Raw genomic sequence first — 27,195 nt, 5'->3', positions numbered from 1 at the left:
CTAAAATATACACTGTATTAGTAGGTAACAGAATATAATTACTATATCTATAAAACAGCTACACGTAGTTTTGATATACATACAGAAATACTGAAGGTGGTAAGTACTACATAGATGATACAGGAGCTTAGTTGATCCGTACGCAAGACCTTTGTACAAGTTATACATATAGTGACAGAAGGTACTACTGAATATGGTCGTATCCTACTCATACAGTAACGCTCGTATCCTACTGGTACAGCATGGTCGATGTTTTGTTTAAATAATGCAACGCATTGTGTCTAATCGTGGAAAATCCAGATTCCATGTTTTCTAGCGCCGCTGTGAGAGGCTCCGAAAACCTTCAATTCTCCGGTAGAAATGGCTATGCATAATTAATATTAGGCAATGAGAGTAGGAAGGCTTGCCCGGAACTTGCCCTGCGGAATTTTGTTTTTTAGGCGTTAATTGATTCGGCCCCTATGTAAGGGTACGACACCGTTAATTGACTCGGCCCCTATGTAAGGGTACGACACCGTTAATTGATTCGGCCCCTATGGAAGGGTACGACACCGTTAATTGATTCGGCCCCTATGGAAGGGTACGACACCGTTAATTGATTCGGCCCCTATGTAAGGGTACGACACCGCATATGACTTGTAGCTTCTTTGATTAACTCCGATTCCTTAATCTGAAATTGATCGCAAAGGAACATGCGGGTCACTTAGATCTCGGAAATGAAGACCGAAATAGACTTTTATAACACCTTATACAACGTAGTGGGCTCCTCCGATCGTCTTGGGAATAAAATCGATAGATATTCCCACTGTATGTTACAACAATTGTTTAGTTTCGATGGATCCCGCAATAAAAAATCGCCAGTTGATGAATTCATGTAAACGTGGGTCCACTATAGACTAGATTGTGAGTAGTATTTTTCTCGGCGAACATGACTAAAGTATCGCCATCTTGATAACACGTGTGAACAGGATAATGGTAAGTCCATTAGTAGCTGCCATACCATATCAATAGCAGAGGTCAGGGAATTAGTGTTCGGCTGATACCACAGAGAACCCATAAGAAGATGTACGTATTTTTTGAGAGCAAATTAGTATTACTACAGACACGTGTTTTTCGGTGGACCATATATCAACAATACTATCTCTCTGATAACAAAACAGTATAATGTTTGTCTTCAAAACAACACACAATCTGATAACAGACCGATGTCCTATCAATTATACAAACTTATAACAGACCGATGTCATAACAATAATAGGGTCTGATAACAGACCGATGCCCTAACAATAACACAAACAGATAACAGACCGATGTCTAATCAATAACAGGCCGAGGTCTTAACGACAGCAGGGTCTGATAACAGACTGATGTCATAACAATAACACGGTTGGATAACAGACCGATGTCCTAACTCACAAACTGATAACATAACATATCCATGTGATAACAGACACCTGTCTTTGTGATAATAGACACGTATCTCTGTGAAAACAGACACCTGTCTCTGTGATAACATACACCTGTCTCTGTGATAACACACACCTGTCTCTGTGATAACATACACCTGTTCCTGTTGTAAGAGAACCCGTCCTTGTGATAACAGACACCTGTCTTTGTGATAACAGACACGTGTCTCTGTGATAACAAGTACCCGTCCTTGTGATAACAGACACCTGTCTTTGTGATAACAGACACCTGTCTCTATGATAACACACCCCTGTCTCTGTGATAACATACCCCTGTTCCTGTTGTAAGAGAACCCATCCTTGTGATAACAGACACCTGACTTTGTGATAACAGACACGTGTCGCTGTGATAACAAGTACCCGTCCTTGTGATAACAGACCCCTGTCTTTGTGATAACAGACACCTGTCTCTATGATAACACACACCTGTCTCTGGGATAACATACCCCTGTCTCTGTGATAACATACCCCTGTCTCTGTGATAACATACACCTGTCCCTGTTATAAGAGAACCCGTCCTTGTGATAACAGACACCTGTCTTTGTGATAACAGACACGTGTCTTTGTGATAACAGACACCTGTCTCTGTGATAACATACACCTGTCTCTGTGATAACAAGTAACCGTCCTTGTGATAATAGACACCTGTCTCTGTGATAACAGACACCTGTCCTTTTGATAATAGGCACCTGCTATTTTAACTCCAATAGTGTATAACTCTTCACAACTGTATCAACTAATAACACGTCATAACACCAATGTTTCTCTTACAGAAAACAAACCATACGTCCCGGAAAGCTGCTGTGTGACTGGTATGTCGAAGTTAGACTGCCAAGGACTGGGGAAGATAAGACGAGGATTCCCTGTGAAGGGCCCGGGTCAGAGCTACGTCGAGGAGGCTAACGATGCCCTCATGAAAAAGGTAAATGTTCTATCAAATCAAAATCAATGTTACAGTTTTGTATATGATTACTTCCTGTTCACAAATTATTTAGATAAGTACTTCCTGTTTACAAATTAAGTGGAAAACGGCATAATTCTCCAAATTGATCTTCTAGTTGTATTAGCGAGAAGTTGTTTTTTTAGAAAAATGGTTAAAGCAATGTAAAGCACTACAAGATAGACGAAACCTGATCCGAACCTCACGTACAAATACATCACAATATATTCTATTGAATCACGTATATATTTATATGTGACGTATTGGAAGCGGTTACTTTTAAACACGTATTGTATAGGCTCATTGACATGCATCATCTCATTTGCAATAAAAACTAAGTACGGTTTTAAATACGAAAGTTGAAGACCAACGTGTCACGAAGCAATCTTTAAAACGGTAAAATATGATATGCTGGTTTGCTATCTTAAGGGGGCCTTACATTAAGTACATGATAGGTCATTGAATTTCGCTTTATATTGGTGTGGGGCTATTGTAGTCACTGACACACGTGAGGTGTGGGTCGTTATACCGTAGAACAGCGTTATATAACTCGTCCAAGTGAAATTCTTCGGGGAGATGACAGCACATAAAAAATTCAAAATGATAACTGATATTTGTAATAATCCGTGAAAATGTCAAATGCCAATTGACTTCTATTCTCTGAGAGGTGATAAGTAAAGATAGACGTCGAACGTAAGTTCTGGATCAGAGCATTGACGTCATCAGATAGGATGGTTTTGCTGATATAAATGCCGTTTGGTGATGATCCCAGCACGAGAGGTCAAGCCAACACATTGTTCCGATCACCCCGCCATTCCACGGAATCTTGTCTATCTAAAATGACTTGTCTGATGATAATTAATTATCTTTGAGGAAATAGGAGAGAAAGTACAATACGTGTACAAGCAAATCTGCTTTCAAAAGTACGGAAGCATTGATTAGGTGCCGACGGCGCGGCAGACTAGTGCATTTATAAATGTAGCAGTTGAGAGATAGTCTTGTCGACGTGGCTCATCGCGTACCAGCAGCGATAGAGAGGCCGCGTTCCTTTGCACGTTACCAGAGAACGTGTCTCGACATTTATATTACAAATTAAAGGAAAAATAAGTCACGATCGCATCTCTGTCCATTTAAATATTAGTACGGAGCTATTTTCTGTGTCGATAATGGAGTTTTTGTTAAGAAGCATATACTATTGATCGATCGACAGCAATTTGATAGAAAGCATGGTCAACACGTCGACTATATGTTTCCCTCCGGTGATGGCCGACTCCCCCAAAGCTGCCCTTATCCTCAGCCACAACACAACAGTATTCTCCTTGTCAATAAGTGGTATTTAGAATCTAACTACATTGAAAGAAGATGGCTCGTGTCGATAGCTATTATTTTATAGGTTCACATAGACGTAGAAGATCAGTCGGTGCCCATATGTTCAGTGTAAACCAGAAATAAGGAATTCATGTCCAATTTTTCAGTGTTTTGGAGGTTTTCATGACTTCCTCTTCCTAAGTCCTATACAAGTATCTGTCTTGCTGTAAATTATACATTTTTTGTGATCAGTAAATTTTGTGGTTAAGTATTCAACCAACTATTCTTGAAATCGTTCATCGAATAATAAACTGTAAATAGAATGATTGAAAACGAATTGGTCAAACGTTTGTTCAAGTATCGTATTCGAACTTCATGTTTAAACCAAAAATTGATGTTTCCGTGATAATATCGAACAATCGTTTTGATTTTCAGGGGTGTTACGACCGAGCTCTGGATTACATAGAAAACAACAGTATGTACATAACAATAGTTGCTGGTGCTGTTCCACTTTTACTGGTAAGTTTCTACAACTGCGAACAACTATTGTCCTTGTTGTCCCATATCAATTGTAGATTATTGTATATATGGATGAATTCAATCATTGTACTGTGTAGCGACGCTTAGTGCTATACAGGCACTTAATGTAGTCATATAATCTTGTAACTGCTAATTGCGTTAAATTCGTGTGTCCACTATCGACGTTTACTGTTATAATCGTTACATTCGTGTGTCCACTATCGACGTTTACTGTTATAATCGTTACATTCGTGTGTCCACTATCGACGTTTACTGTTATAATCGTTACATTCGTGTGTCCACTATCGACGTTTACTGTTATAATCGTTACATTCGTGTGTCCACTATCGACGTTTACTGTTATAATCGTTACATTCGTGTGTCCACTATCGACGTTTACTGTTATAATCGTTACATTCGTGTGTCCACTATCGACGTTTACTGTTATAATCGTTACATTCGTGTGTCCACTATCGACGTTTACTGTTATAATCGTTACATTCGTGTGTCCACTATCGACGTTTACTGTTATAATCGTTACATTCGTGTGTCCACTATCGACGTTTACTGTTATAATCGTTACATTCGTGTGTCCACTATCGACGTTTACTGTTATAATCGTTACATTCGTGTGTCCACTATCGACGTTTACTGTTATAATCGTTACATTCGTGTGTCCACTATCGACGTTTACTGTTATAATCGTTACATTCGTGTGTCCACTATCGACGTTTACTGTTATAATCGTTACATTCGTGTGTCCACTATCGACGTTTACTGTTATAATCGTTACATTCGTGTGTCCACTATCGACGTTTACTGTTATAATCGTTACATTCGTGTGTCCACTATCGACGTTTACTGTTATAATCGTTACATTCGTGTGTCCACTATCGACGTTTACTGTTATAATCGTTACATTCGTGTGTCCACTATCGACGTTTACTGTTATAATCGTTACATTCGTGTGTCCACTATCGACGTTTACTGTTATAATCGTTACATTCGTGTGTCCACTATCGACGTTTACTGTTATAATCGTTACATTCGTGTGTCCACTATCGACGTTTACTGTTATAATCGTTACATTCGTGTGTCCACTATCGACGTTTACTGTTATAATCGTTACATTCGTGTGTCCACTATCGACGTTTACTGTTATAATCGTTACATTCGTGTGTCCACTATCGACGTTTACTGTTATAATCGTTACATTCGTGTGTCCACTATCGACGTTTACTGTTATAATCGTTACATTCGTGTGTCCACTATCGACGTTTACTGTTATAATCGTTACATTCGTGTGTCCACTATCGACGTTTACTGTTATAATCGTTACATTCGTGTGTCCACTATCGACGTTTACTGTTATAATCGTTACATTCGTGTGTCCACTATCGACGTTTACTGTTATAATCGTTACATTCGTGTGTCCACTATCGACGTTTACTGTTATAATCGTTACATTCGTGTGTCCACTATCGACGTTTACTGTTATAATCGTTACATTCGTGTGTCCACTATCGACGTTTACTGTTATAATCGTTACATTCGTGTGTCCACTATCGACGTTTACTGTTATAATCGTTACATTCGTGTGTCCACTATCGACGTTTACTGTTATAATCGTTACATTCGTGTGTCCACTATCGACGTTTACTGTTATAATCGTTACATTCGTGTGTCCACTATCGACGTTTACTGTTATAATCGTTACATTCGTGTGTCCACTATCGACGTTTACTGTTATAATCGTTACATTCGTGTGTCCACTATCGACGTTTACTGTTATAATCGTTACATTCGTGTGTCCACTATCGACGTTTACTGTTATAATCGTTACATTCGTGTGTCCACTATCGACGTTTACTGTTATAATCGTTACATTCGTGTGTCCACTATCGACGTTTACTGTTATAATCGTTACATTCGTGTGTCCACTATCGACGTTTACTGTTATAATCGTTACATTCGTGTGTCCACTATCGACGTTTACTGTTATAATCGTTACATTCGTGTGTCCACTATCGACGTTTACTGTTATAATCGTTACATTCGTGTGTCCACTATCGACGTTTACTGTTATAATCGTTACATTCGTGTGTCCACTATCGACGTTTACTGTTATAATCGTTACATTCGTGTGTCCACTATCGACGTTTACTGTTATAATCGTTACATTCGTGTGTCCACTATCGACGTTTACTGTTATAATCGTTACATTCGTGTGTCCACTATCGACGTTTACTGTTATAATCGTTACATTCGTGTGTCCACTATCGACGTTTACTGTTATAATCGTTACATTCGTGTGTCCACTATCGACGTTTACTGTTATAATCGTTACATTCGTGTGTCCACTATCGACGTTTACTGTTATAATCGTTACATTCGTGTGTCCACTATCGACGTTTACTGTTATAATCGTTACATTCGTGTGTCCACTATCGACGTTTACTGTTATAATCGTTACATTCGTGTGTCCACTATCGACGTTTACTGTTATAATCGTTACATTCGTGTGTCCACTATCGACGTTTACTGTTATAATCGTTACATTCGTGTGTCCACTATCGACGTTTACTGTTATAATCGTTACATTCGTGTGTCCACTATCGACGTTTACTGTTATAATCGTTACATTCGTGTGTCCACTATCGACGTTTACTGTTATAATCGTTACATTCGTGTGTCCACTATCGACGTTTACTGTTATAATCGTTACATTCGTGTGTCCACTATCGACGTTTACTGTTATAATCGTTACATTCGTGTGTCCACTATCGACGTTTACTGTTATAATCGTTACATTCGTGTGTCCACTATCGACGTTTACTGTTATAATCGTTACATTCGTGTGTCCACTATCGACGTTTACTGTTATAATCGTTACATTCGTGTGTCCACTATCGACGTTTACTGTTATAATCGTTACATTCGTGTGTCCACTATCGACGTTTACTGTTATAATCGTTACATTCGTGTGTCCACTATCGACGTTTACTGTTATAATCGTTACATTCGTGTGTCCACTATCGACGTTTACTGTTATAATCGTTACATTCGTGTGTCCACTATCGACGTTTACTGTTATAATCGTTACATTCGTGTGTCCACTATCGACGTTTACTGTTATAATCGTTACATTCGTGTGTCCACTATCGACGTTTACTGTTATAATCGTTACATTCGTGTGTCCACTATCGACGTTTACTGTTATAATCGTTACATTCGTGTGTCCACTATCGACGTTTACTGTTATAATCGTTACATTCGTGTGTCCACTATCGACGTTTACTGTTATAATCGTTACATTCGTGTGTCCACTATCGACGTTTACTGTTATAATCGTTACATTCGTGTGTCCACTATCGACGTTTACTGTTATAATCGTTACATTCGTGTGTCCACTATCGACGTTTACTGTTATAATCGTTACATTCGTGTGTCCACTATCGACGTTTACTGTTATAATCGTTACATTCGTGTGTCCACTATCGACGTTTACTGTTATAATCGTTACATTCGTGTGTCCACTATCGACGTTTACTGTTATAATCGTTACATTCGTGTGTCCACTATCGACGTTTACTGTTATAATCGTTACATTCGTGTGTCCACTATCGACGTTTACTGTTATAATCGTTACATTCGTGTGTCCACTATCGACGTTTACTGTTATAATCGTTACATTCGTGTGTCCACTATCGACGTTTACTGTTATAATCGTTACATTCGTGTGTCCACTATCGACGTTTACTGTTATAATCGTTACATTCGTGTGTCCACTATCGACGTTTACTGTTATAATCGTTACATTCGTGTGTCCACTATCGACGTTTACTGTTATAATCGTTACATTCGTGTGTCCACTATCGACGTTTACTGTTATAATCGTTACATTCGTGTGTCCACTATCGACGTTTACTGTTATAATCGTTACATTCGTGTGTCCACTATCGACGTTTACTGTTATAATCGTTACATTCGTGTGTCCACTATCGACGTTTACTGTTATAATCGTTACATTCGTGTGTCCACTATCGACGTTTACTGTTATAATCGTTACATTCGTGTGTCCACTATCGACGTTTACTGTTATAATCGTTACATTCGTGTGTCCACTATCGACGTTTACTGTTATAATCGTTACATTCGTGTGTCCACTATCGACGTTTACTGTTATAATCGTTACATTCGTGTGTCCACTATCGACGTTTACTGTTATAATCGTTACATTCGTGTGTCCACTATCGACGTTTACTGTTATAATCGTTACATTCGTGTGTCCACTATCGACGTTTACTGTTATAATCGTTACATTCGTGTGTCCACTATCGACGTTTACTGTTATAATCGTTACATTCGTGTGTCCACTATCGACGTTTACTGTTATAATCGTTACATTCGTGTGTCCACTATCGACGTTTACTGTTATAATCGTTACATTCGTGTGTCCACTATCGACGTTTACTGTTATAATCGTTACATTCGTGTGTCCACTATCGACGTTTACTGTTATAATCGTTACATTCGTGTGTCCACTATCGACGTTTACTGTTATAATCGTTACATAAAACGTTGCAATTGGAATACTTAACGTAATTAATCAATCGTGCTTATAATATGCGTCCTATTTGACATGTACATTATAATGTCCTATTTTACATGAACATTATAATATCCTATTTCACCTGTACATTATAATGTCCTATTTTACATGAACATTATAATGTCCTGTTTCACATGTACATTATAATGTCCTAGTTTACCTGTACATTACAATGTCTTAGTTTACCTGTACATTACACCTATTTAACCCCCTGTAGCTGCCTTGCTGTCTACACCATGTTAGTTCTAGGCTGACATTAATACCTTTTGCCTATAAGCTACAATGTATATATCCAGTATGCTCGTGTTGAAGGAGGAATAGTATTATTGAATAATATTGTGATTAGTTTACGTATATCCATGTAAAGGTGTTTAACTTATGGACATGTTTGACGGGATATATGTATTCTACATTGTATTATATTAGTAGAACTTCATTACTATACACCTGTTTGCGTTGTTTACGGTAACACATCCTTATATTGTTTCAGATCGTGGGAATGATAATATCGTTCTACCTGTGCTGTAAGGTCAGTAACGAGGACGAGGATTCTGAGGACGGAGACGAGGTAGAGGTATAACATGTGTGGATGAAAACGCAAAGGAGAAAGAAAAGAAGCACATTCCGTCCGTTGTGTTTAAAAACCGCTGCGTGTAGGGTGAACTGTGGTTGTGTAACGAACCTAATTATCTGCCCTTACTTCTGATTCACAGAGGTCAACGTCATCTAAGATGATCCCATCTTGTAAACGGGTTTTAGGATGTCTACTCTATGGTCAAACGTACTTCCGGTTTTGTTTGGCAGTCATTTGATAAGGTACGATCACGTGACAAGGTACCAAGAAGAGTGCAGTGTGTCTTCCTAGTCCCATTGTAGATATAGGTTTAATGATTTTCTCACCAAAGTGGAATCACCTCACTTGACACATAATGAAGAAGGGACCAGAGTGTTGTAGTGCATACAGTACACACTCGTTGGCTTAACATTCCCTAAATTACACCGAACTAGTTCAAGCTATGCATTTAAAAATAGCAACTGTGGGGAAATATTGCGAGCATGCGCACGAGCAAATGAGGACCGATGCTCAGACAATGTTACTGATAATTGCTATCAATTGTGCCTCACCACTTGGACAGGTGTGTCACATGGACAGGTGTAACATAACGCCTACCTGTCTACTGTGGATATCACTGCGTCACATCGTCACTTCATTACGTCACATCTCATTCAAATTGTTGAATGAAAATGGGAGACAATTGGGAGGGCCAATTATTGAATATCCTTTATAACACCGAGGTTCCTTCACAGTTTTGTACAAAGATGCCAGCACTAAGTGACGAACGGTGTTTGTGTACTCGAATACTTGTGATATAATAATATGTTCATACCTACGCAATCAAACCGGGCTAGTCCTGTTCTATGTTTCTACATATGAGCGACAGTGTACATGGTGCAGGTAAATTCATCATCCATTGCTGAAGGTTGATCATGATGTACTCTGGTCACGGAAATCTGAAACCGAGAGGCCGTCACTAGTTATCATCGTTGGGGAATTATACAGTGCCGTCTTCAACATTACAATGCCAACAATGAAGTCTTCTGTGGACGAACATGTCAGGATTATCTGCCCTTTAGTGCAATGGATATCACTGATTATCTCCCTTCGTTCCATTTCAATGTGTAATTAAATGCGTGTAAACTTTTAAAATGTTCAGCTGGATGAAACGTTCTGAAGAAGGATACTGTTTATTAACTTAAGAAAGTACCTGTTGAATTAGAACATGCTGATCCACACAGTCAAAATGCATAACAAACCATTTAGCACCAAGATACAATTTCATATTTTCATTATTATTTTAAATATTGTTTTTACTTCATATCATGTTTTAATTTTGAAGTAGTTCTATTATTTCCATAACACTACCCAGTAATAGTGACGGAGAGGTATTTATAAGAAGGAAGATAATCCATTATTTTTTACTTATGGGGAGGTGAACACTGACTGTGATAATAAAAACTTGAAATTTTTAAAGATTTGTGGTAATACCTTATAGTAGTAAATCGAAACTGCGTCAATAACAAATCATGTTTAGCAAACAATAAGGACAAATTATAGAAAAGTTGACACGACATGGGGCCTCATTATCATTTTATACCATTGACTTGATCGACGTATACTACGCCTAGTTAACACCCATTGTTGTTAATGACTACTTTGTTTGTTATTTCTCTCTGTTATGCAATGTACATTTGTTTTAATAATAATTTTACGTTATTAACTTGATATTATAATACCTTCCTTTATCTATCATACAGTTCGTTTACATACAAGTTACAGTTTTATGTAAGTACTGACGAAGACACTTGTTTCTCCATGTGTGAGCGAGATATACAGTACTTGTAATGCTTGTACTTTTATGTTTTAAGGTGTGGCTTGAGAAAAGATACACCTTGGTGTGTATTCGTATACACTGGGGACAATTGCACCCTTTGGATGTCAAACTGGAGGTATACGGAAAGTCTCGGGTTTTACCATAATTTTAAAACTCCAAGGATGGAGTCTAGCATCCAACACCGTACACTCACGTTATTGTGTTATGTATTTTTCACTATTATAAGATCTAAGTATATATATGAGGATATACCATGTGTCTATCCTGTTTGGAAATAAAGCCCTAGCTTACAGACAGAGAATATCCGTAATTCACCAAGATAAGTTATGAAAAAAATCGAGATGTAAAATTCTTCGCATATTTTTTCACAAAATGTCATAAAAATTACATTTAAATTTTCATGATATGTTCAGTGAGAAAATCCAATTTGGGAATACGAGTGATAGTGTGGGTAGGACTAGAATTTGAGTATTTTATTGTAAAAGTCGATATACCGTTAAAGGCTAACACTACACACGTCTGTATCCACGCGGTACACAAGTCCCTACAGACCTTTAACATAGATTACACCATATACTATCTTAGACATGGATAGAGACCAGTTGTCTTTGAAGATATTATCAATTATTGACTAAAACTCACAATATAGGTTGTTACTAATATTTATTCTCCACACTCACACGAATTTTACAATTGATATCCATCGATTCATTACTTTTTAAAAAGTATAGTCTGAATATATAAAATCCTCCTACAAGTCCGCCGTTACATCGGCTATTATCACTGGTGTGGTGTAGGTGTACACGATCATTTCTTTGTATCAAGTTTACTCCGCCAACCTTTTTTATATTTAGTTGTGGCTTTTTCTGGAAAAGTAAGGATGGAAGGAAAAATGAATATCAAATTTGTAATTTTACTTATATTTTATTTTTTTAAAGTTTATTTGATGTCAGCAAAACATTTCTGTCATATTCTTACGAATTATTTAAAACTTCTTGGGTTAAACTATGAAATCAAGTAATATGACAATCTGATAATCAAAAAAATAATTGGAAATGATTAAATCCTTCCATTGTTTATCGGTAACAAAATCTAGATTAAGACAGTTTGTTCAACTAAACATTACTCGAGGTTGGCCTCATTTACGTTTACAATCAAATCATTAATAATCGTCTCATGTGTCTTTACGATAACAAGTATTACGTTTTTTACTAATTCACCATTTCAGTTTTTCTTTTTATTGTCTCAGCATTATTTTTATTCACTTAAATGAACAATCTAACTCTGTTTTTACGAGTTTTTTATTACTCACTTATATCAAAGTCAGTTCTGGTCCCGGAGTGGTTTATTGCCATTATTGTTGTGTATATTGACTACTAAATAGTTTTTTTTTATCTCCGTTGTTTTAGAAATAGTCAAAGCTTCTTCGACATAGTGAAGATTCACTCTTTGCTATTTCATGTTCGACAAAACGAGGAATTATTGTATATTTCTTTCTATTCGAGATAGCAAAAACTGACTACACTACTTTTTGTTCCACAAAACCAAGACTATCTACCTTGATAAAAAAAAGTTGTTCGAATTAATAAAAGCTGACTGTATATACTTTCCTGTTTTAGCAACTCTTCGACATAACGAAGGCTGACTGTATATACTTTCCTGGTTTAGCAACTCTTCGACATAACGAACGCTGACTGTATATACTTTCCTGGTTTAGCAACTCTTCGACATAATAAAGGTTGACTATAGAAATTAATTAATACTTACTTAATCAGGTCCTGCACACTTTGGTTGTCACGCAATAGTATATAACCTTCCGGTAATTTTGAATCGTGCTATTTATTCATTATCCTAATGGAATTTCGAATATTTGCATGTATACGAAGTAAATTTTGAGATTTGTAAGGAAGGAATCATTGTGTCGAAATGTTAAAATACAAATTCCTGATAAGCGTTCAGGAATCTACCCGCCTCTATGCCTGAGCAGTCATGATACATCTGCGTGATGACCTCACGCAACAGCCTGCACGTGCTCCTCAGCCAAGGTCATGCAATTCTTCCACCGGAACAACATATGTAGATTCGGTTATCGTGCAAAACCCTCATTCTCGGATAACGATAGACTAATATGGTTTTTTAAAAGCAAACAATGAATGGTTCATTCGGGACTGATATCAAACAAACTGAACGTTCTCTTTGATGGAGAAGCGCAATGAGAGAGCAGGTGTCGCTTCGACTGTATCACATGTACATTAAATCTGTTCAGTTACTGTAAGTTTCTGAATATTTGTTAACACTTATTTTCGCAATTAGTCACGACATATTCACCGTGATGAGTTTAATTTGTGAAACAATAACAATATTTACAATATAAATGTATCCTCTGCAACATATTCGACTGTCTAATTAGGTTAAGAACTACCGCAAACACACATACGTTGGTTGTTATTGTGCACCTAGAAAACAGTAGCATTTGAACATAATTTAAGCATGTCAAAAGGTTGTGTACTTTACACGTGACATAAAAAGTTGTGCATGTGCAATTTACGCATGGCATACAAAATCGTGGCTTGGAAAACTTTATCGCTTGACATACAAAGTTGTACATTTTTCGCGTGACATGCATAGTTATGACAAAACAAGTCTTCGGCATTCTTTTGTGAATTCGACGCATACGTATATTATATATAGGATCTACACTTCATTAAGTTGTGTTGATCGTTGTATAAACTATACTGATATTTCCAATGTTAAACTGTATAGGTTACTATGTGATAGCTGATATATTGAAATTAATAAACTGTTTTATTTTAATGAATGAAATAATGATTGATTCTAATTAAATTTAGATGTCTGAATGATATCAATAGGATTTTTACATTGTTATCTATAAATGCTACTTCAATGATTTCAGTATTTTACATAATAATGGCATTGTACAAGTGTCTGTCAGAAACAGTCCCATTAAGTATTCTATTTTGAAGGGGAACGTAAATCCAGTGTATTTGCTTTAGAAAAGCTCTAACTGAAGTCTGTCTGTGATCGATTTGGGTGTTTCAGAAAGCAAATGTATTATTACGAAACATGGTTTATAATAGTTACAGCATTTTCTGATTTATCTGAACGTTGAGAAATGAATTAGGATTTTGGGAAATTAAATGTCTTCGTTTTTAAACCATATTTATCGATTTCGCGAATATTATATTGTATAGAGTGTTTGTTTAAATTTGCATAAGTTCACATAAAATAAAGAACAAAAATAATAGGTCATGCTAGTCATAAAATGAAATAAGAAGGGAAGCTCGTGTTCGACAAGAGATGACTGGAAGTGACGTTGTGAAAAGATTGGAGCAAATGCTAAAATTTGTCACCCGTGTTCAGAAGAGAGTGAGAGAGAGAGATGGAAAGAGAGACAAAGGTAGAATGAGATAGAATGAGTTAAGTGTGTGACGTCATCCAAAAACAATCTATCATTGAATGTTTGCGTGTGAGAAGAGATAATTTACGGAGTCTTAATCATACCATGCAGGTTGCGTTGCGACCAGCAGAAACTTAATTCTCTCGTGGGACCAATTACTGTCATGATGTTACACATGCGCACTTTACAATTTGTATCATTTATCATCCCATTATCTTCTCATCATAAACACTAGATATACAGGTTTTTATAGCATGGTCGTTCGCCTACAACCAATTCTGATTTTGACATTTTCTCGCCTATGAGATTTTATATACAACTTGTTGCAATGTTTTATTATGTCATGTTTTATATTGGGTTATAATTAATATCTTTTAAAAACATACGTCATTTTATATACATGGTCTTGTTATAACGTCACTCGCAAGGTTATAATATATGCTGATTGTAAATATTGTATAAAGTACATGAAATTAACTCAAATTATTTTATTTAATAAAACCAATATCTGGTACGAGTATTTCTTTCTGTCTTTTATTTGATTTAATACATATTATCGCAAAACTGAAGCCAGCGGATTGCGCACAGGTTATTACATAATAAAGGCCCTATGCACAATACATTTACGTAAATTGGTTTCAAAGTATTGGCGGCATTGAATGCCGTTTTTACATAGAACAACTATTAATGTCTTAAAGTACGTGGTACTCAACCTAATAAATAAGATGATGTTGCATCTGTGTTTTATTGAATGACAACTAAATGACGATTGCTGCTCTAGCCAAGACTGTCTTTTCACCATTTATAATACAGTACCAGTATCATTATATATGGAAATGAATATCAAAAACAGAATGAAAGATGTAAATCGTTATGATGTAGTTTTCAGTATCAAAAACAATCTGAATATTCCGTATAAAGTCTAAAGATCAGTGATGTACAGAGTTGGACCAACAACTAACGCTATGAACTTATTTCCATAAAACATGACCGTAAACGTGGCAGTAAGGTACATTGTAACACACGAGAAGCAGACCGTCTTATCAGGACAGAATAAGGTCACTCAGCTATTTCGCATAATCTACCAGCTAGGATTTTGAGGTAAGTAAGAATACATAGCAGTACAGATATAATTCGATGCTGATTAATTGTAAATGGGCCGGGTATATTTTGTTGATTTCACTTTCACCTTGCAACGTTAACGTTGTATGGGAATACATATACATGTAACGTTGTTTTATAACATACGTATAGCTAGCAAATACAGGAAACTCAACTTATCTCTGCAGTTAAGGATCACTGTTCGAATACCCCGTTACAATTGCTGTTCGCTTTAATAGTGATCGTCCGGGCACTTTTATCGACATAGTTACATCACAACGAGTGACTATCAACGATAATCTGTTTATTGCCTTGTATGTGTACATTCAATTTTTGTACCTCGACATGTATCGTACAGGTAGCCAATGATATTAAAATAACGCTGCCGTTATATGCCCTCTCTTTCAATTAACCAGAATTACTTAGGTGTTCCCGATCTTCTACAGACTAGTTAATGAATCGGATAATCAAAACAGGAGGTAAAGGTGATTTCACGTAAACCTTACATCTGCAGTAATGACCTGCAAGATTCATCCAATATTCCTCACCTGGTATTAGTAAGATTTAACAATTGCATTCAGTTATCCATTAATCAAGGTTCAATGTAAACTGTCGACCCTTAGGTATTTTTACAGCTGGGACTGCCTTTATAGTTTTTGTACGAACTTGTAGCTGTAGAGCCTGAGAGTACTAACAAAAACGATATGTTTTGTCTTTTCCTTATTAAGATTTATCATTCATTTGACGTCTGCTATATAAGCTTCCAGATTTTCAGATATAGTGTTCCAGCTGCCCTGTTGTTTGAAAACGTTGTAGATTTATTTGTCATCTGGGCCTAACAGCGACCTCTGAAGAAACCATGTCATGTGATATGGTAGATCATACAGCAGCACGCTGTCCACGTCACTCAAATAGGACTGGATCAAGAACGTGCATCGCCAGTCATCCTTATAGAGTCTTCTATTACGTCTAGACATTTGAAAAGTATGCAATGGTCAATGACGTCAGCGGGCAGGTATAGTATGGCAAGCCTGGACTTATGGTCAATGACTTCAGCGGACAGGTATAGTATGGCAAGACTGGACTTATGGTCAATGAAGTCAGAGGACAGGTATAGTATGGCAAGCCTGGACTGATGGTCAATGAAGTCAGCGGACAGGAATAGTATGGCAAGCCTGGACTTATGGACAATGAAGTCAGCGGACAGGTATAGGATGGCAAGCCTGGACTTATGGTCAAAGAAGTCAGCGGACAGGTATAGTATGGCAATCCTGGACTTATGGTCAATGACGTCAGCGGACAGGTATAGTATGGGAAGCCTGGACGTATGGTCAATGAAGTCAGCGGGCAGGGATAGTATGGCAAGCCTGGACTTATGATCAATGAAGTCAGCGGACAGGTATAGTACGGAAAGCCTGGACTTATGGTCAATGAAGTCCAGGCTTGCCATACTATACCCGCCTGCTGACTTCATTGACCATAAGTCCATGCTTGCCATACTATACCTGTCCGCTCACTTCATTGACCATAAGTCCAGGCTTCCCATACTATACCTGTCCGCTGCCTTCATTGACCATAAGTCCAGGCTTACCATACCATACCTGTCCGCTGACTTCATTGACCAGAAGTCCAGGCTTGCCATACTATACCTGGACACTGTCATCATTGACCATAAGTCCAGGCTTCCCATACTATACCTGTCCGCTGACGTCATTTACCATAAGTCCAGGCTTGCCATACTATGCCTGTCCGCTGACTTCATTGACCATCAGTCCAGGCTTGCCATACTATACCTTTCCGCTGACTTCATTGACAATAAGTCCAGGCTTACCATACTATACCTGTCCGCTGACTTAATTGACCATAAGTCCAGGCTTACCATACCATACCTGTCCGCTGACTTCATTGACCATATGTCCAGGCTTGCCATACTATACCCGCCTGCTGACTTCATTGACCATAAGTCCAGTCTTGCCATACTATACCTGTACGCTGACTTCATTGACCATAAGTCCGGGCTTGCCATACTATACCTGTCCGCTGACTTATGGTCAATGAAGTCAGCGGACAGGTATAGTATGGCAAGCCTGGACTTATGATCAATGACGTCAGCGGACAGGTATAGTATGGTAAGCCTGGACTTATGGTCAATGAAGTCAGCGGACAGGTATAGTATGGCAAGCCTGGACTTAAGGTCAATGACGTCAGCTATGTCGTCATGGACCCGTAGTAGAGCCGTCTTAGTGTGGTACTCCGTACGAAAGGTCCACTATAGGTTATCATAAAGACTGCTTGTATGGAGATGAACCTGCAAGAGCTGGGATAAATTCTTCTTCGAGGTCTGAGATAGGAATTGTAAATTTGATACTGCATGGAGCAGTTTTAACTCCTTGCCTATTTCCCATCCTTTCAACAGTGGTTTACATTAGTTTTCCTGCAGCACATTGTAACCTTTGATTCAGCCAATGACCTGTTCAGGATTGAAGAAAGCAAAAGAAGCAGCGCTCCAGGACATTTCTGTAAGAGATCTGTAGGAAGTGGATCCGGCTACAAGACTTTGAGATGTATAAACTGGTTCACCATTTAATTGGATGTCAACCGGCATGACAGTGTATCATTGTCACCAATAGTTCCCCACACTGTCTGATTGTAGTTATTTCGCTCAGGAAGTAATCGCTGAACATTTTGGACAAATCTCGTATGTGCAGGTTGGTAGATCGTTTTCATCATTCGAACCCATAAGGTTTTGTAGGTGAATCTAAAATTCTAATGATTGTCCATCCAGATTCAATGACTTTTTGTCCGTATAATAATCGCTTTTGCTTTCAATTAGAAATTAAATTACCAGCCAACATTGATCGCTGTATATCTGTTGGTGAAAAGTTAATTTAGTCCTTCGCCATCGTCTCTCCTTTTTTCCGCGATTTTTATCTTATCCATAGACCTTATCATTGTACTATGGGGCGTTCGGTCTAACAGTAGTAACCTTTGTCTGAAGTGGTGCATGTTTCCCTGTCAGAGTTTCTATACCAGAGATATGCTCCAACCAGATCATCAACTCCTCCGTCAGTAGACTGAAGGATTGAAGAGGACGGAATATTTCTGATGAAATCTGGGGGAAAAAAATCTAATCATAGAAAGGATGTGTCAAATACTTTTATAATATATGTTACTGTAAAATATGTGACTAATAAATGTTATTGTTGAAAAAGTGACAAAACAAATTACAAAATATGTCTGCCTTCAACTAAAATATTGGTAATGTTTCTAAAAGTGTGTAACTATCATAAGTTGTGACTAAACATAATACACGATACGTAAATAACCCATTTCCTGTCTTTTGACAAGTTCATATTTTATCACCCACACTAAAGGACCAGTTCGATAATCAGAAATATTATTGTTTAGTGTCGTAGAATCTTTCTACTGGGTTCATGTAGTCTACCCTCTCCGCTGTATTTACCCATATTCTTGATACTTAACCAACCTGCTTGCATTTTACTAAACTATGTAAATGGCAACACTTACAATAGACAACATAAAGACACGCATGGTGATCAGCCTATCTACCAGACAGTTGAAGGGAAGCAACTTGTGAATTTATCACAGGCAACAAACACGCGACTATCCAAGAGAAGCAACTCGTGAATCTTTTGACAGGCCACCAAAAAAGTCTCTCTATAGGGTCAGCCAAGAGATTTCACTTGAAATGACCTTGTGCATCAACAGGCTTTTACCGGGATCGACACCCACACCAATTGCTTTCAACATTAATCTTAAATATGTTTGGAGGTGAACATGTTGACAAGACAAATGGATGAACAAGCGAATAACGAAACGACCAAACACCATAATCGTACAGATAGATACACAAGCAAACTATCTTCGACCAATGTCAACTTTAAGACTTTGACGGTCATTATTTAATTGTCACAGTACGATTAGGTTTTATTTTCAAAATATTTAAGTTCATTTTTAAACATTGTAAAACTGACCCCTCGTCCATTTTAGATTAAAGCATCAGTTTATTACAAAGGTCAATCGTTAAAAATGGTTTCTAACACTTAACTTCTACCAAAAAAGATAAAGCCACCACGCCGGAAGTGACATCATATGAAAAGAGCAAATACTGAGGCTTTATGAGATTTGAAGAGCTTAGGGAGACTTACTTCGACCATCTTAAGCTACGACCAATGCTTAAATTATGAGCCTGGTCGACAGAGACGTTTCATCCATAATATCTATCTCTACCAGACAAACAGAACGCCAAACGCACGACTTGGAGATAAGTACTAAATGACAGCAAACAGCACGAAGTGTTAGGATGATGGAAAAGACTAAGGAAAGTAAGGTCATCACCCTGCAAACACGTAACGCGCATGGCAGACACTTAGATGAAGCTATCAGCAAGCAATTTTAGGATAGTTTTAATCAACGGTAATCTCAACTGAAATGAAATAGTACGATTGACAGTGGAGTTGCCTAAAACATCAAAAGGGTTTCCCTTATAGTTACAGTGAAACTACGAACGGGATAATAGCCAGTCAGTTCGAATAGGGCTTACACGGAGGAGGACTGGAGTACAACTGAAGAGTACATAAATTGCTGTCAGAATAGCCACTTTCTTACGACCCGACTCTATACAAACTAAGATCATGAAAGACTCAACTAGCCCGTTTACCTCTTTTCCAGTGCCACATACGATGCGGCAAAACAACTGATGACTTGGGGAAAGGCACCACATTTTTGACAATGAAGACAGAGGTCTGACGGCCAATAATGTCCAGTTTTGCTGACATCGATCGTATGTGGCCGAACATATAGTCAACAGCAGCATCACAGAGTACTACGACAACATCCTGACTCACGCGCAACATGAATCCAGACAACAGCGGTTCTGAGAGACAAGATAAACTGCCACCATCCAGAAGATCGGATCGCATTATATTATGTGTCCATCAGCGAATCCCTCCCTCTGTTAAGAAAGAAGACGATGGCGAGCCATGATATCGACAACGCAGGTGATGACTTAAGATTTTTTAATTTTAATATTTTGATATGTATTCAATTCGTTATGTAATGCAATGTATTCCTTTACAGAAAGATTCCACCGCCACCGTACTCGCCACCATGCCTGCCACCGCCACCATGCCTGTCATCGCCACTGCTACCACCGCCGTGCCTATTACTCCCATGTCGTCACCTACTGCCACGTGCCTATCATCACCACAACCACCACCGCCATATGTTGCTATGACGCCCCAACATTAACAACAGGTGGTCTTTTGGGACGATACAGACTTTTTATGAAAAATAATCTAAACCCATTTTTAATGATCAGTCAAGTCATATTTGTTCTAAGTGACAAATATCTATACTATTTTTTATTTTTATTGTTCATGATTTTTTTTAGCAAACACCATGTCGATAAGACAAGATTGATTTCCGGATCGAGAAAAAAGAATAATTCAACAACAATTCAAGATACACGTTTTTTTTTTTCAAGTAAATCAATTATTTTCTCACATCAAATTATTATACAATCAATATGTAATAATCATAAATATTTAATTTAGAGATAATTGAAAAGACAAGCATTTCTATTTCATACCATTAACAGTTTGTTTTTTCATAAATGTATAATGAAATCATAAACGGGTAACAGATAACAGTGTGTTTATATTTTTATTCTATAGTGACCAAGGGCGAGTGTATTAGAACCATTATTTTTTTTACACTAACTCATTACCCGAGGTCAACATTTTAATACATTTCAATTACATAGCAAAGTGAGTACAGATTGTTTATACAACATGTAAATATATAATACTACAGAATAATATCACTGCATTATCTTATGTCACTTAAAGCCTTAACTGTTTTCTCTAGAAAACGACTTACTTTAGGTAAAACATGTAAATTACATATAGAAATCATTCCTTTTAGCTTAAAATTGCTGGGGTTTGTAGCGTAATAATTATGGATATATATTTTTCTTATTGATGATATATAAGTATTTTGGCATTTAAACAAATAATGTGGTTCATCACCTGTTTGACATAAAGGACATATTCTATCTGATTTTGGAGTTGCATTCCAGCGTCCAGTCTCTATTGGGAAATTTAGTTTAGATGTTCGGAATTTACAAATAATTTTCCTATCTTTTTCATTAAGTTTTGTTAGATATGATTGATGCTGCAAGTTTGTCTTAAATATTGAGTAGAATTTACCACGAGAAGAGCTTTCTATCTCTTGGAACCATTTCTGTATAAATTGATCTTTTGACCTCTGTTTAACTACAGCTTTGAAATGATTTCTATTCATAGTACAAGTATTTTGAAAAATCCACAAATTGTTAAAACCTAACTTGTTTAATACATCTTTCATGTAATTATTCCATTTAAAATGCATTTGTTCATTTGATTGTAAAACATATGTCATTTTGTATATCAGACTAGCTATCTTGCTCCCGCCAGTTAACAACTTAAACCAGAACATGATCATTCTTGTCTTGATTTCTACTTCCAGAGGATATATCCCGGTTTCTCCATAAATCATGTAATTCGAAGTAGAATTTTTCACATTCATGATTCTTTTACAAAGTTGCAAATGCATTAGTGTTTTCGAATCTCCATATCTCACAAGCATACAATTGGATCGGTGAAACAAGAGAATCAAATAACTTAAGTTGCAAATCAACAGACAATGGAATATTCCTTATTTTCTTGTACAATGCATATAGTGCCATTTTAGCTTGTTCAGTTGTTTTTGTTTTTGCTTTACTAAATGTACCATTGCTATTAAACAATATGCCCAGATATAAATAAAAACTTTGGACTTCGATATTTTCTTCATTCAATTTTAACACATATTGTTGTCTACGTTTTCTTTTTTCAAAGATGACGACTTTTGTTTTCTGTACATTAATAGTTAACTTCCAACTTCTACAATAGTTTTGAAACACATTCAGAGCATGTTGTAACCCCTCCGGTGTCTCAGCCATTAACACAGTATCATCCGCATACAGTATTACAAATAGTTTAAGATACATTCCAATGTTAAATTTACAGAGCTTTCTACATCATTAAGATATGCAACATCATCTTGGTTTAAAAAATCGTCAAGATCATTCAGGTATATGGAAAACAAAAAAGGGGAGAAATTTTCCCCCTGTTTTAATCCGACATTGCAAACGAAAAATTCCGAAATTTCATTTTCATTTTTAACACATGACTTGGTATTAAGATATAAGTTTTGGATAATCTTAAAAACTTTTCCATTTATGTTACTTTTTAACATCTTTTTCCATAATCCCGCTCGCCAAACTGTGTCGAACGCTTTTCGAAAACCAATAAATGTACAGTACAGCCTTTTCCTTTGGGCAAAAATATTTGTTTATTAATGAGTGTAATATAAAAATATTTTCAGTCGTCGAGTAACCTTTTCTAAACCCTGCCTGAGAGGAAGACATTAGGTTAATTTCATCAGCTAATTTAGTTAATCTATCATTGATGATATGATTAAACACTTTCCCAAAGCAAGACACTAGAGGTATAGCTCCATAGTTGTCCGGGTCGCAAGTTTCTCCTTTATTTTTATAAATAGACTTAATTATTCCAACTGTCCAAGAGTCTGGGACTAATCCAGTATTTAGTATACTGTTAAATAACATTGCATATAACGGCATAAAGTTAGTTAATGTACTCTTGATATGCTCATTTAAAATGTCATAATTTCCACATGCTTTATTATGTTCTAAATTATTTACTGCATGTATAATCTCTTCCTCTGAAATATCTTCGTCTAGCATTTGGTAAAAAGTATTATTTTCTTGTTCGGGAATATATATGTTATCTTCAAATTTTGAAATACTCAAAAAGTTCATTTATTGGTATGTCAGCTTTATTAGATTTAGCTTTACCAGATCATTTATTTGATAAATTCCATAGTGTTTTGGGGTTACTATTTGCAGAGTCCCTGATATCCCTTTCCATTTTATGCTGATATTCCTTAAAACACCTATTCAGTTCTTTTCTATATTGTTTATTCTTATTTCTCAGGTTTTTTTTGTTTATTTGTTTTTTCACTAATTTATACTTACTCTTGGCCAAGTGAAACTCATTTCTCAGTTTCTACATTTTCCGGTATACCATGGTTTATTAGTTGTACATTTATTACTCTTGCGCATGTCTGTATATCTTCTATCGAACGCCATATTAGCTGACCTTGTGAAGAGGTTACCTATCCGACTCACAATGTCGTTAAGTTCGGTTTTATTAATTTGGTCCACGGGTGTATCATGGAGTTGTTTTAATGTATCACTAATTTTGTTTACACCATCTTCATTATCGTTTTTTATTACGTCTACAAATATATTAATTTTCTCACAGTTCCATTTGACATAAGACATGCTATTAGAGCTGGGGTCACCCTGGCTGTTATTTTCATTATTAATTCCATGTAAGACGAGTTCAATACTACAATGGACATCTTCTATTAATGGGTTGAAATTAATAACTTTGAAATTCTTAACTAGTTTGAACAGATCTGAATAAAATAACACATAACCAATGACAGTTGAATCATTGCAAGTAACCTTACCAACATTTTTATCATCACCTAGTCTTCCATTTGCTATATACAAATTGTTTAATTTACAAAAATCAAGGAGCTTGTATCCAAAATTATTAATCTTAGATTTACATTCACTAAACCTTTGGAGTGGTACATTATTCAACCTTCATGATTCAAAATCATACATAAATGAGCAAAGATCATCATTTCTATTGATTTCAAGTATTTCTGCAAGGTATTGTCAGGTTCCACAAAATCTTGTCGTAGCTCTGATTTAGCGTTAAAATCGCCTATTAGTGAAACTTTGGTATCATCTTGACAAAAAAGTAACATTTCTTTTTCAATATCAGAACATGCCTCTGGAAAAGAGTAGAGATTTCTGGGGGTATATATACACCCCATAGGTACATCATGACTATCTAAATCTCGAGTTTTCTGTGGGTATATATACACACCACATAGGTACATCATGACTATCTAAATCTCGAGTTATCTGGGGGTATATATACACACCCCATAAGTACATCATGACTATCTAAACCTCGAGTTTTCTGGGGGTATATATACACCCCCCATAAGTACATCATGACTATCTAAATCTCGAGTAGTCTGGGGGTATATATACACACCCCATAAGTACACCATGACTATCTAAATCTCGAGTTTTCTGGGTGTATATATACACACCCCATAAGTACATCATGACTATCTAAACCTCGAGTTTTCTGGGGGTATATATACACCCCCCATAAGTACATCATGACTATCTAAATCTCGAGTTATCTGGGGGTATATATACACACCCCATAAGTACATCATGACTATCTAAATCTCGAGTTTTCTGAGGGTATATATACACACCCCATAAGTACATCATGACTATCTAAACCTCGAGTTTTCTGGGGGTATATATACACCCCCCATAAGTACATCATGACTATCTAAATCTCGAGTTTTCTGGGGGTATATATACACACCCCATAGGTACATCATGACTATCTAAATCTCGAATTCTGGGGGTATATATACACACCCCATAAGTACATCATGATCGTAATACATTTTTCTGTATAATTACCTATTGTACCCACTCCCAATCACTTTCACAAAAATTAAAGTGGGGACGTAATTTAGGAAGTACATGTACGTAGCGCTTATCATCAAAAGGTGACAGTCCTGATTTGTTGATTGTATATACATGTAACTGATGTTTATCTGATCTAATTGAATTCATTTCACACATCTTGTTCGTCTTATCGAACAAACATTTCAGTACATATCGTGTCGCAAGACTTTTTTAACGGTTGTTTTAGCGACACCTTTAGCCACTTGTTTCTGTCTCGACCTTGTTGTGATAACCGTACAATTCTCAACAGAATATGTTTCTTGCAAATTACATTGGAATACAACTTTGGACGAAGACCGACAAACTCTGAAATGGGATGTAACGACGTTTTGTCTTTAAAGTAACCCAGGATTTTTTCGTTTGATGAATCATGACAAGGATGAGTTGGTGGCTAATTAGACAAATCATATACATGTCTATCCTGGTGAAGATCTGAGTATTAATTTCAATACCGAAGGAATTGGTGTCTGTAAAAAATAACGTCATTCCGTCCTGATATTTCGGCTTTAAATATTTGTAATAAAATTCATACAAGACTATTTTCGAGAGATCTAGAATGGCTTGTCCGGCATATACCGGTTTGTTCAGTAATAATTTGGTTTTTGCATACTCAATACCCACCAAATTCTCGCTAAATATCTTAAGTCGTTTTAAAGGCGGTTTTGCGCATTTTTTTTTTTATTTCTTTCTCAGTATGAGCTAACTTTATGTCTACTCGATTCCTAACATTTTCTATTGTTATGCCGAACACGGCATTGTTCATGAGCTTAAACAAGTTTTTCTCAAAGTCATTTTGTTATTCGACCCTTCGTTGCGAATTAAATAAAATATAGGGTCTCAGCCAAGGATGTGGTCTAAACTCTAAAATTTTATGAATTTTGGTAAGTTTCATGCCGAGATCTAGATACAATTGCAGATTCCTATAATGACAGATATATTTTGTTTTGTTTTCTAGAGTTGGAATTATTTTTTCCTTTTTTCACGCGACCTTTTAATTTTAGATTGGAATGACTACCATGTAATGTATTCCGAAGGTCTCTACTATACGGATAGAGTTCTTCGTCGGAAACCTTCTTTCGCTCGGGAGTTAGAGGGTAATCGGAGTGTGCATCCTGTAATTCGACGGGGTACTCTAAATCCACCTATAATATGTAACCCAAGTCTCCCTCTTTTGAAATACTGCCAATGTCAAATTCCTCTACATTTTCAACCCAGCGGAAATCTGCCATGGGTAACGATTCCATCATTGCTTCCCCATACAGATTATTACAATCTGTATATAGAATATATGTGTTTGATCTTAATGTATTGTACGTTTCAGGAATGTATGGGTCGTTGGCTTTCGAGTTCTTGTTATATATCATAGATATATCGCCGAGAACACCGCCCTCAAAGAATAGATACATGTCCGTATCGGTTAGTAAGTCTAATTGTACACCTGTCATTTTTAATGCTGCATTCCAAGCTAGGCCGGGGCTAGTATAGAATTGACACGGATTTAATCCATAATAATTTAAACACATAGCTCTAAAATTATCAAACACATCTGTTAGAAGTAGCACATCTGTTTTTAAATACAAGTCGTGATATTCTCCTAAATTTTGAATACGTAATTCATTTCAAACACGCTGTGCATGAGCAAAGTCAGAATCTGATACGTGAGATTTGCTCAACTGACTATAAAATTGTTGTTTTGATGGGAGTTGTGTTTCACTAAATTTACTTTCCTCGTTTACGT

At 36.7% G+C, this 27,195-nt stretch overlaps 1 protein-coding gene across 2 annotated transcripts in view; it reads left to right on the top strand.

The window, feature by feature from the left end:
* Window positions 1–15,176, top strand: part of LOC110464095 (tetraspanin-18-like) — an 83,807-nt gene extending 68,631 nt beyond the window's left edge. For both annotated transcript variants that reach the window (XM_021519144.1, XM_021519145.1), the window contains 3 exons: window positions 2,240–2,388; window positions 4,150–4,233; window positions 9,336–15,176. In XM_021519144.1, coding sequence (XP_021374819.1) covers window positions 2,240–2,388; window positions 4,150–4,233; window positions 9,336–9,425 — 323 coding nt within the window. In that variant the 3' untranslated portion in view covers window positions 9,426–15,176. The remainder of the gene's footprint in view (window positions 1–2,239; window positions 2,389–4,149; window positions 4,234–9,335) is intronic.
* The last annotated feature ends 12,019 nt before the right edge of the window (window positions 15,177–27,195 follow it).

The sequence above is a fragment of the Mizuhopecten yessoensis genome, unplaced genomic scaffold, assembly GCF_002113885.1.
Source record: "Mizuhopecten yessoensis strain PY_sf001 unplaced genomic scaffold, ASM211388v2 scaffold10959, whole genome shotgun sequence".
Classification (NCBI taxonomy): domain Eukaryota; kingdom Metazoa; phylum Mollusca; class Bivalvia; order Pectinida; family Pectinidae; genus Mizuhopecten; species Mizuhopecten yessoensis.
Note: the sequence above shows the minus strand (reverse complement) of the source record. Positions and strands in the feature narration are given on the sequence as shown.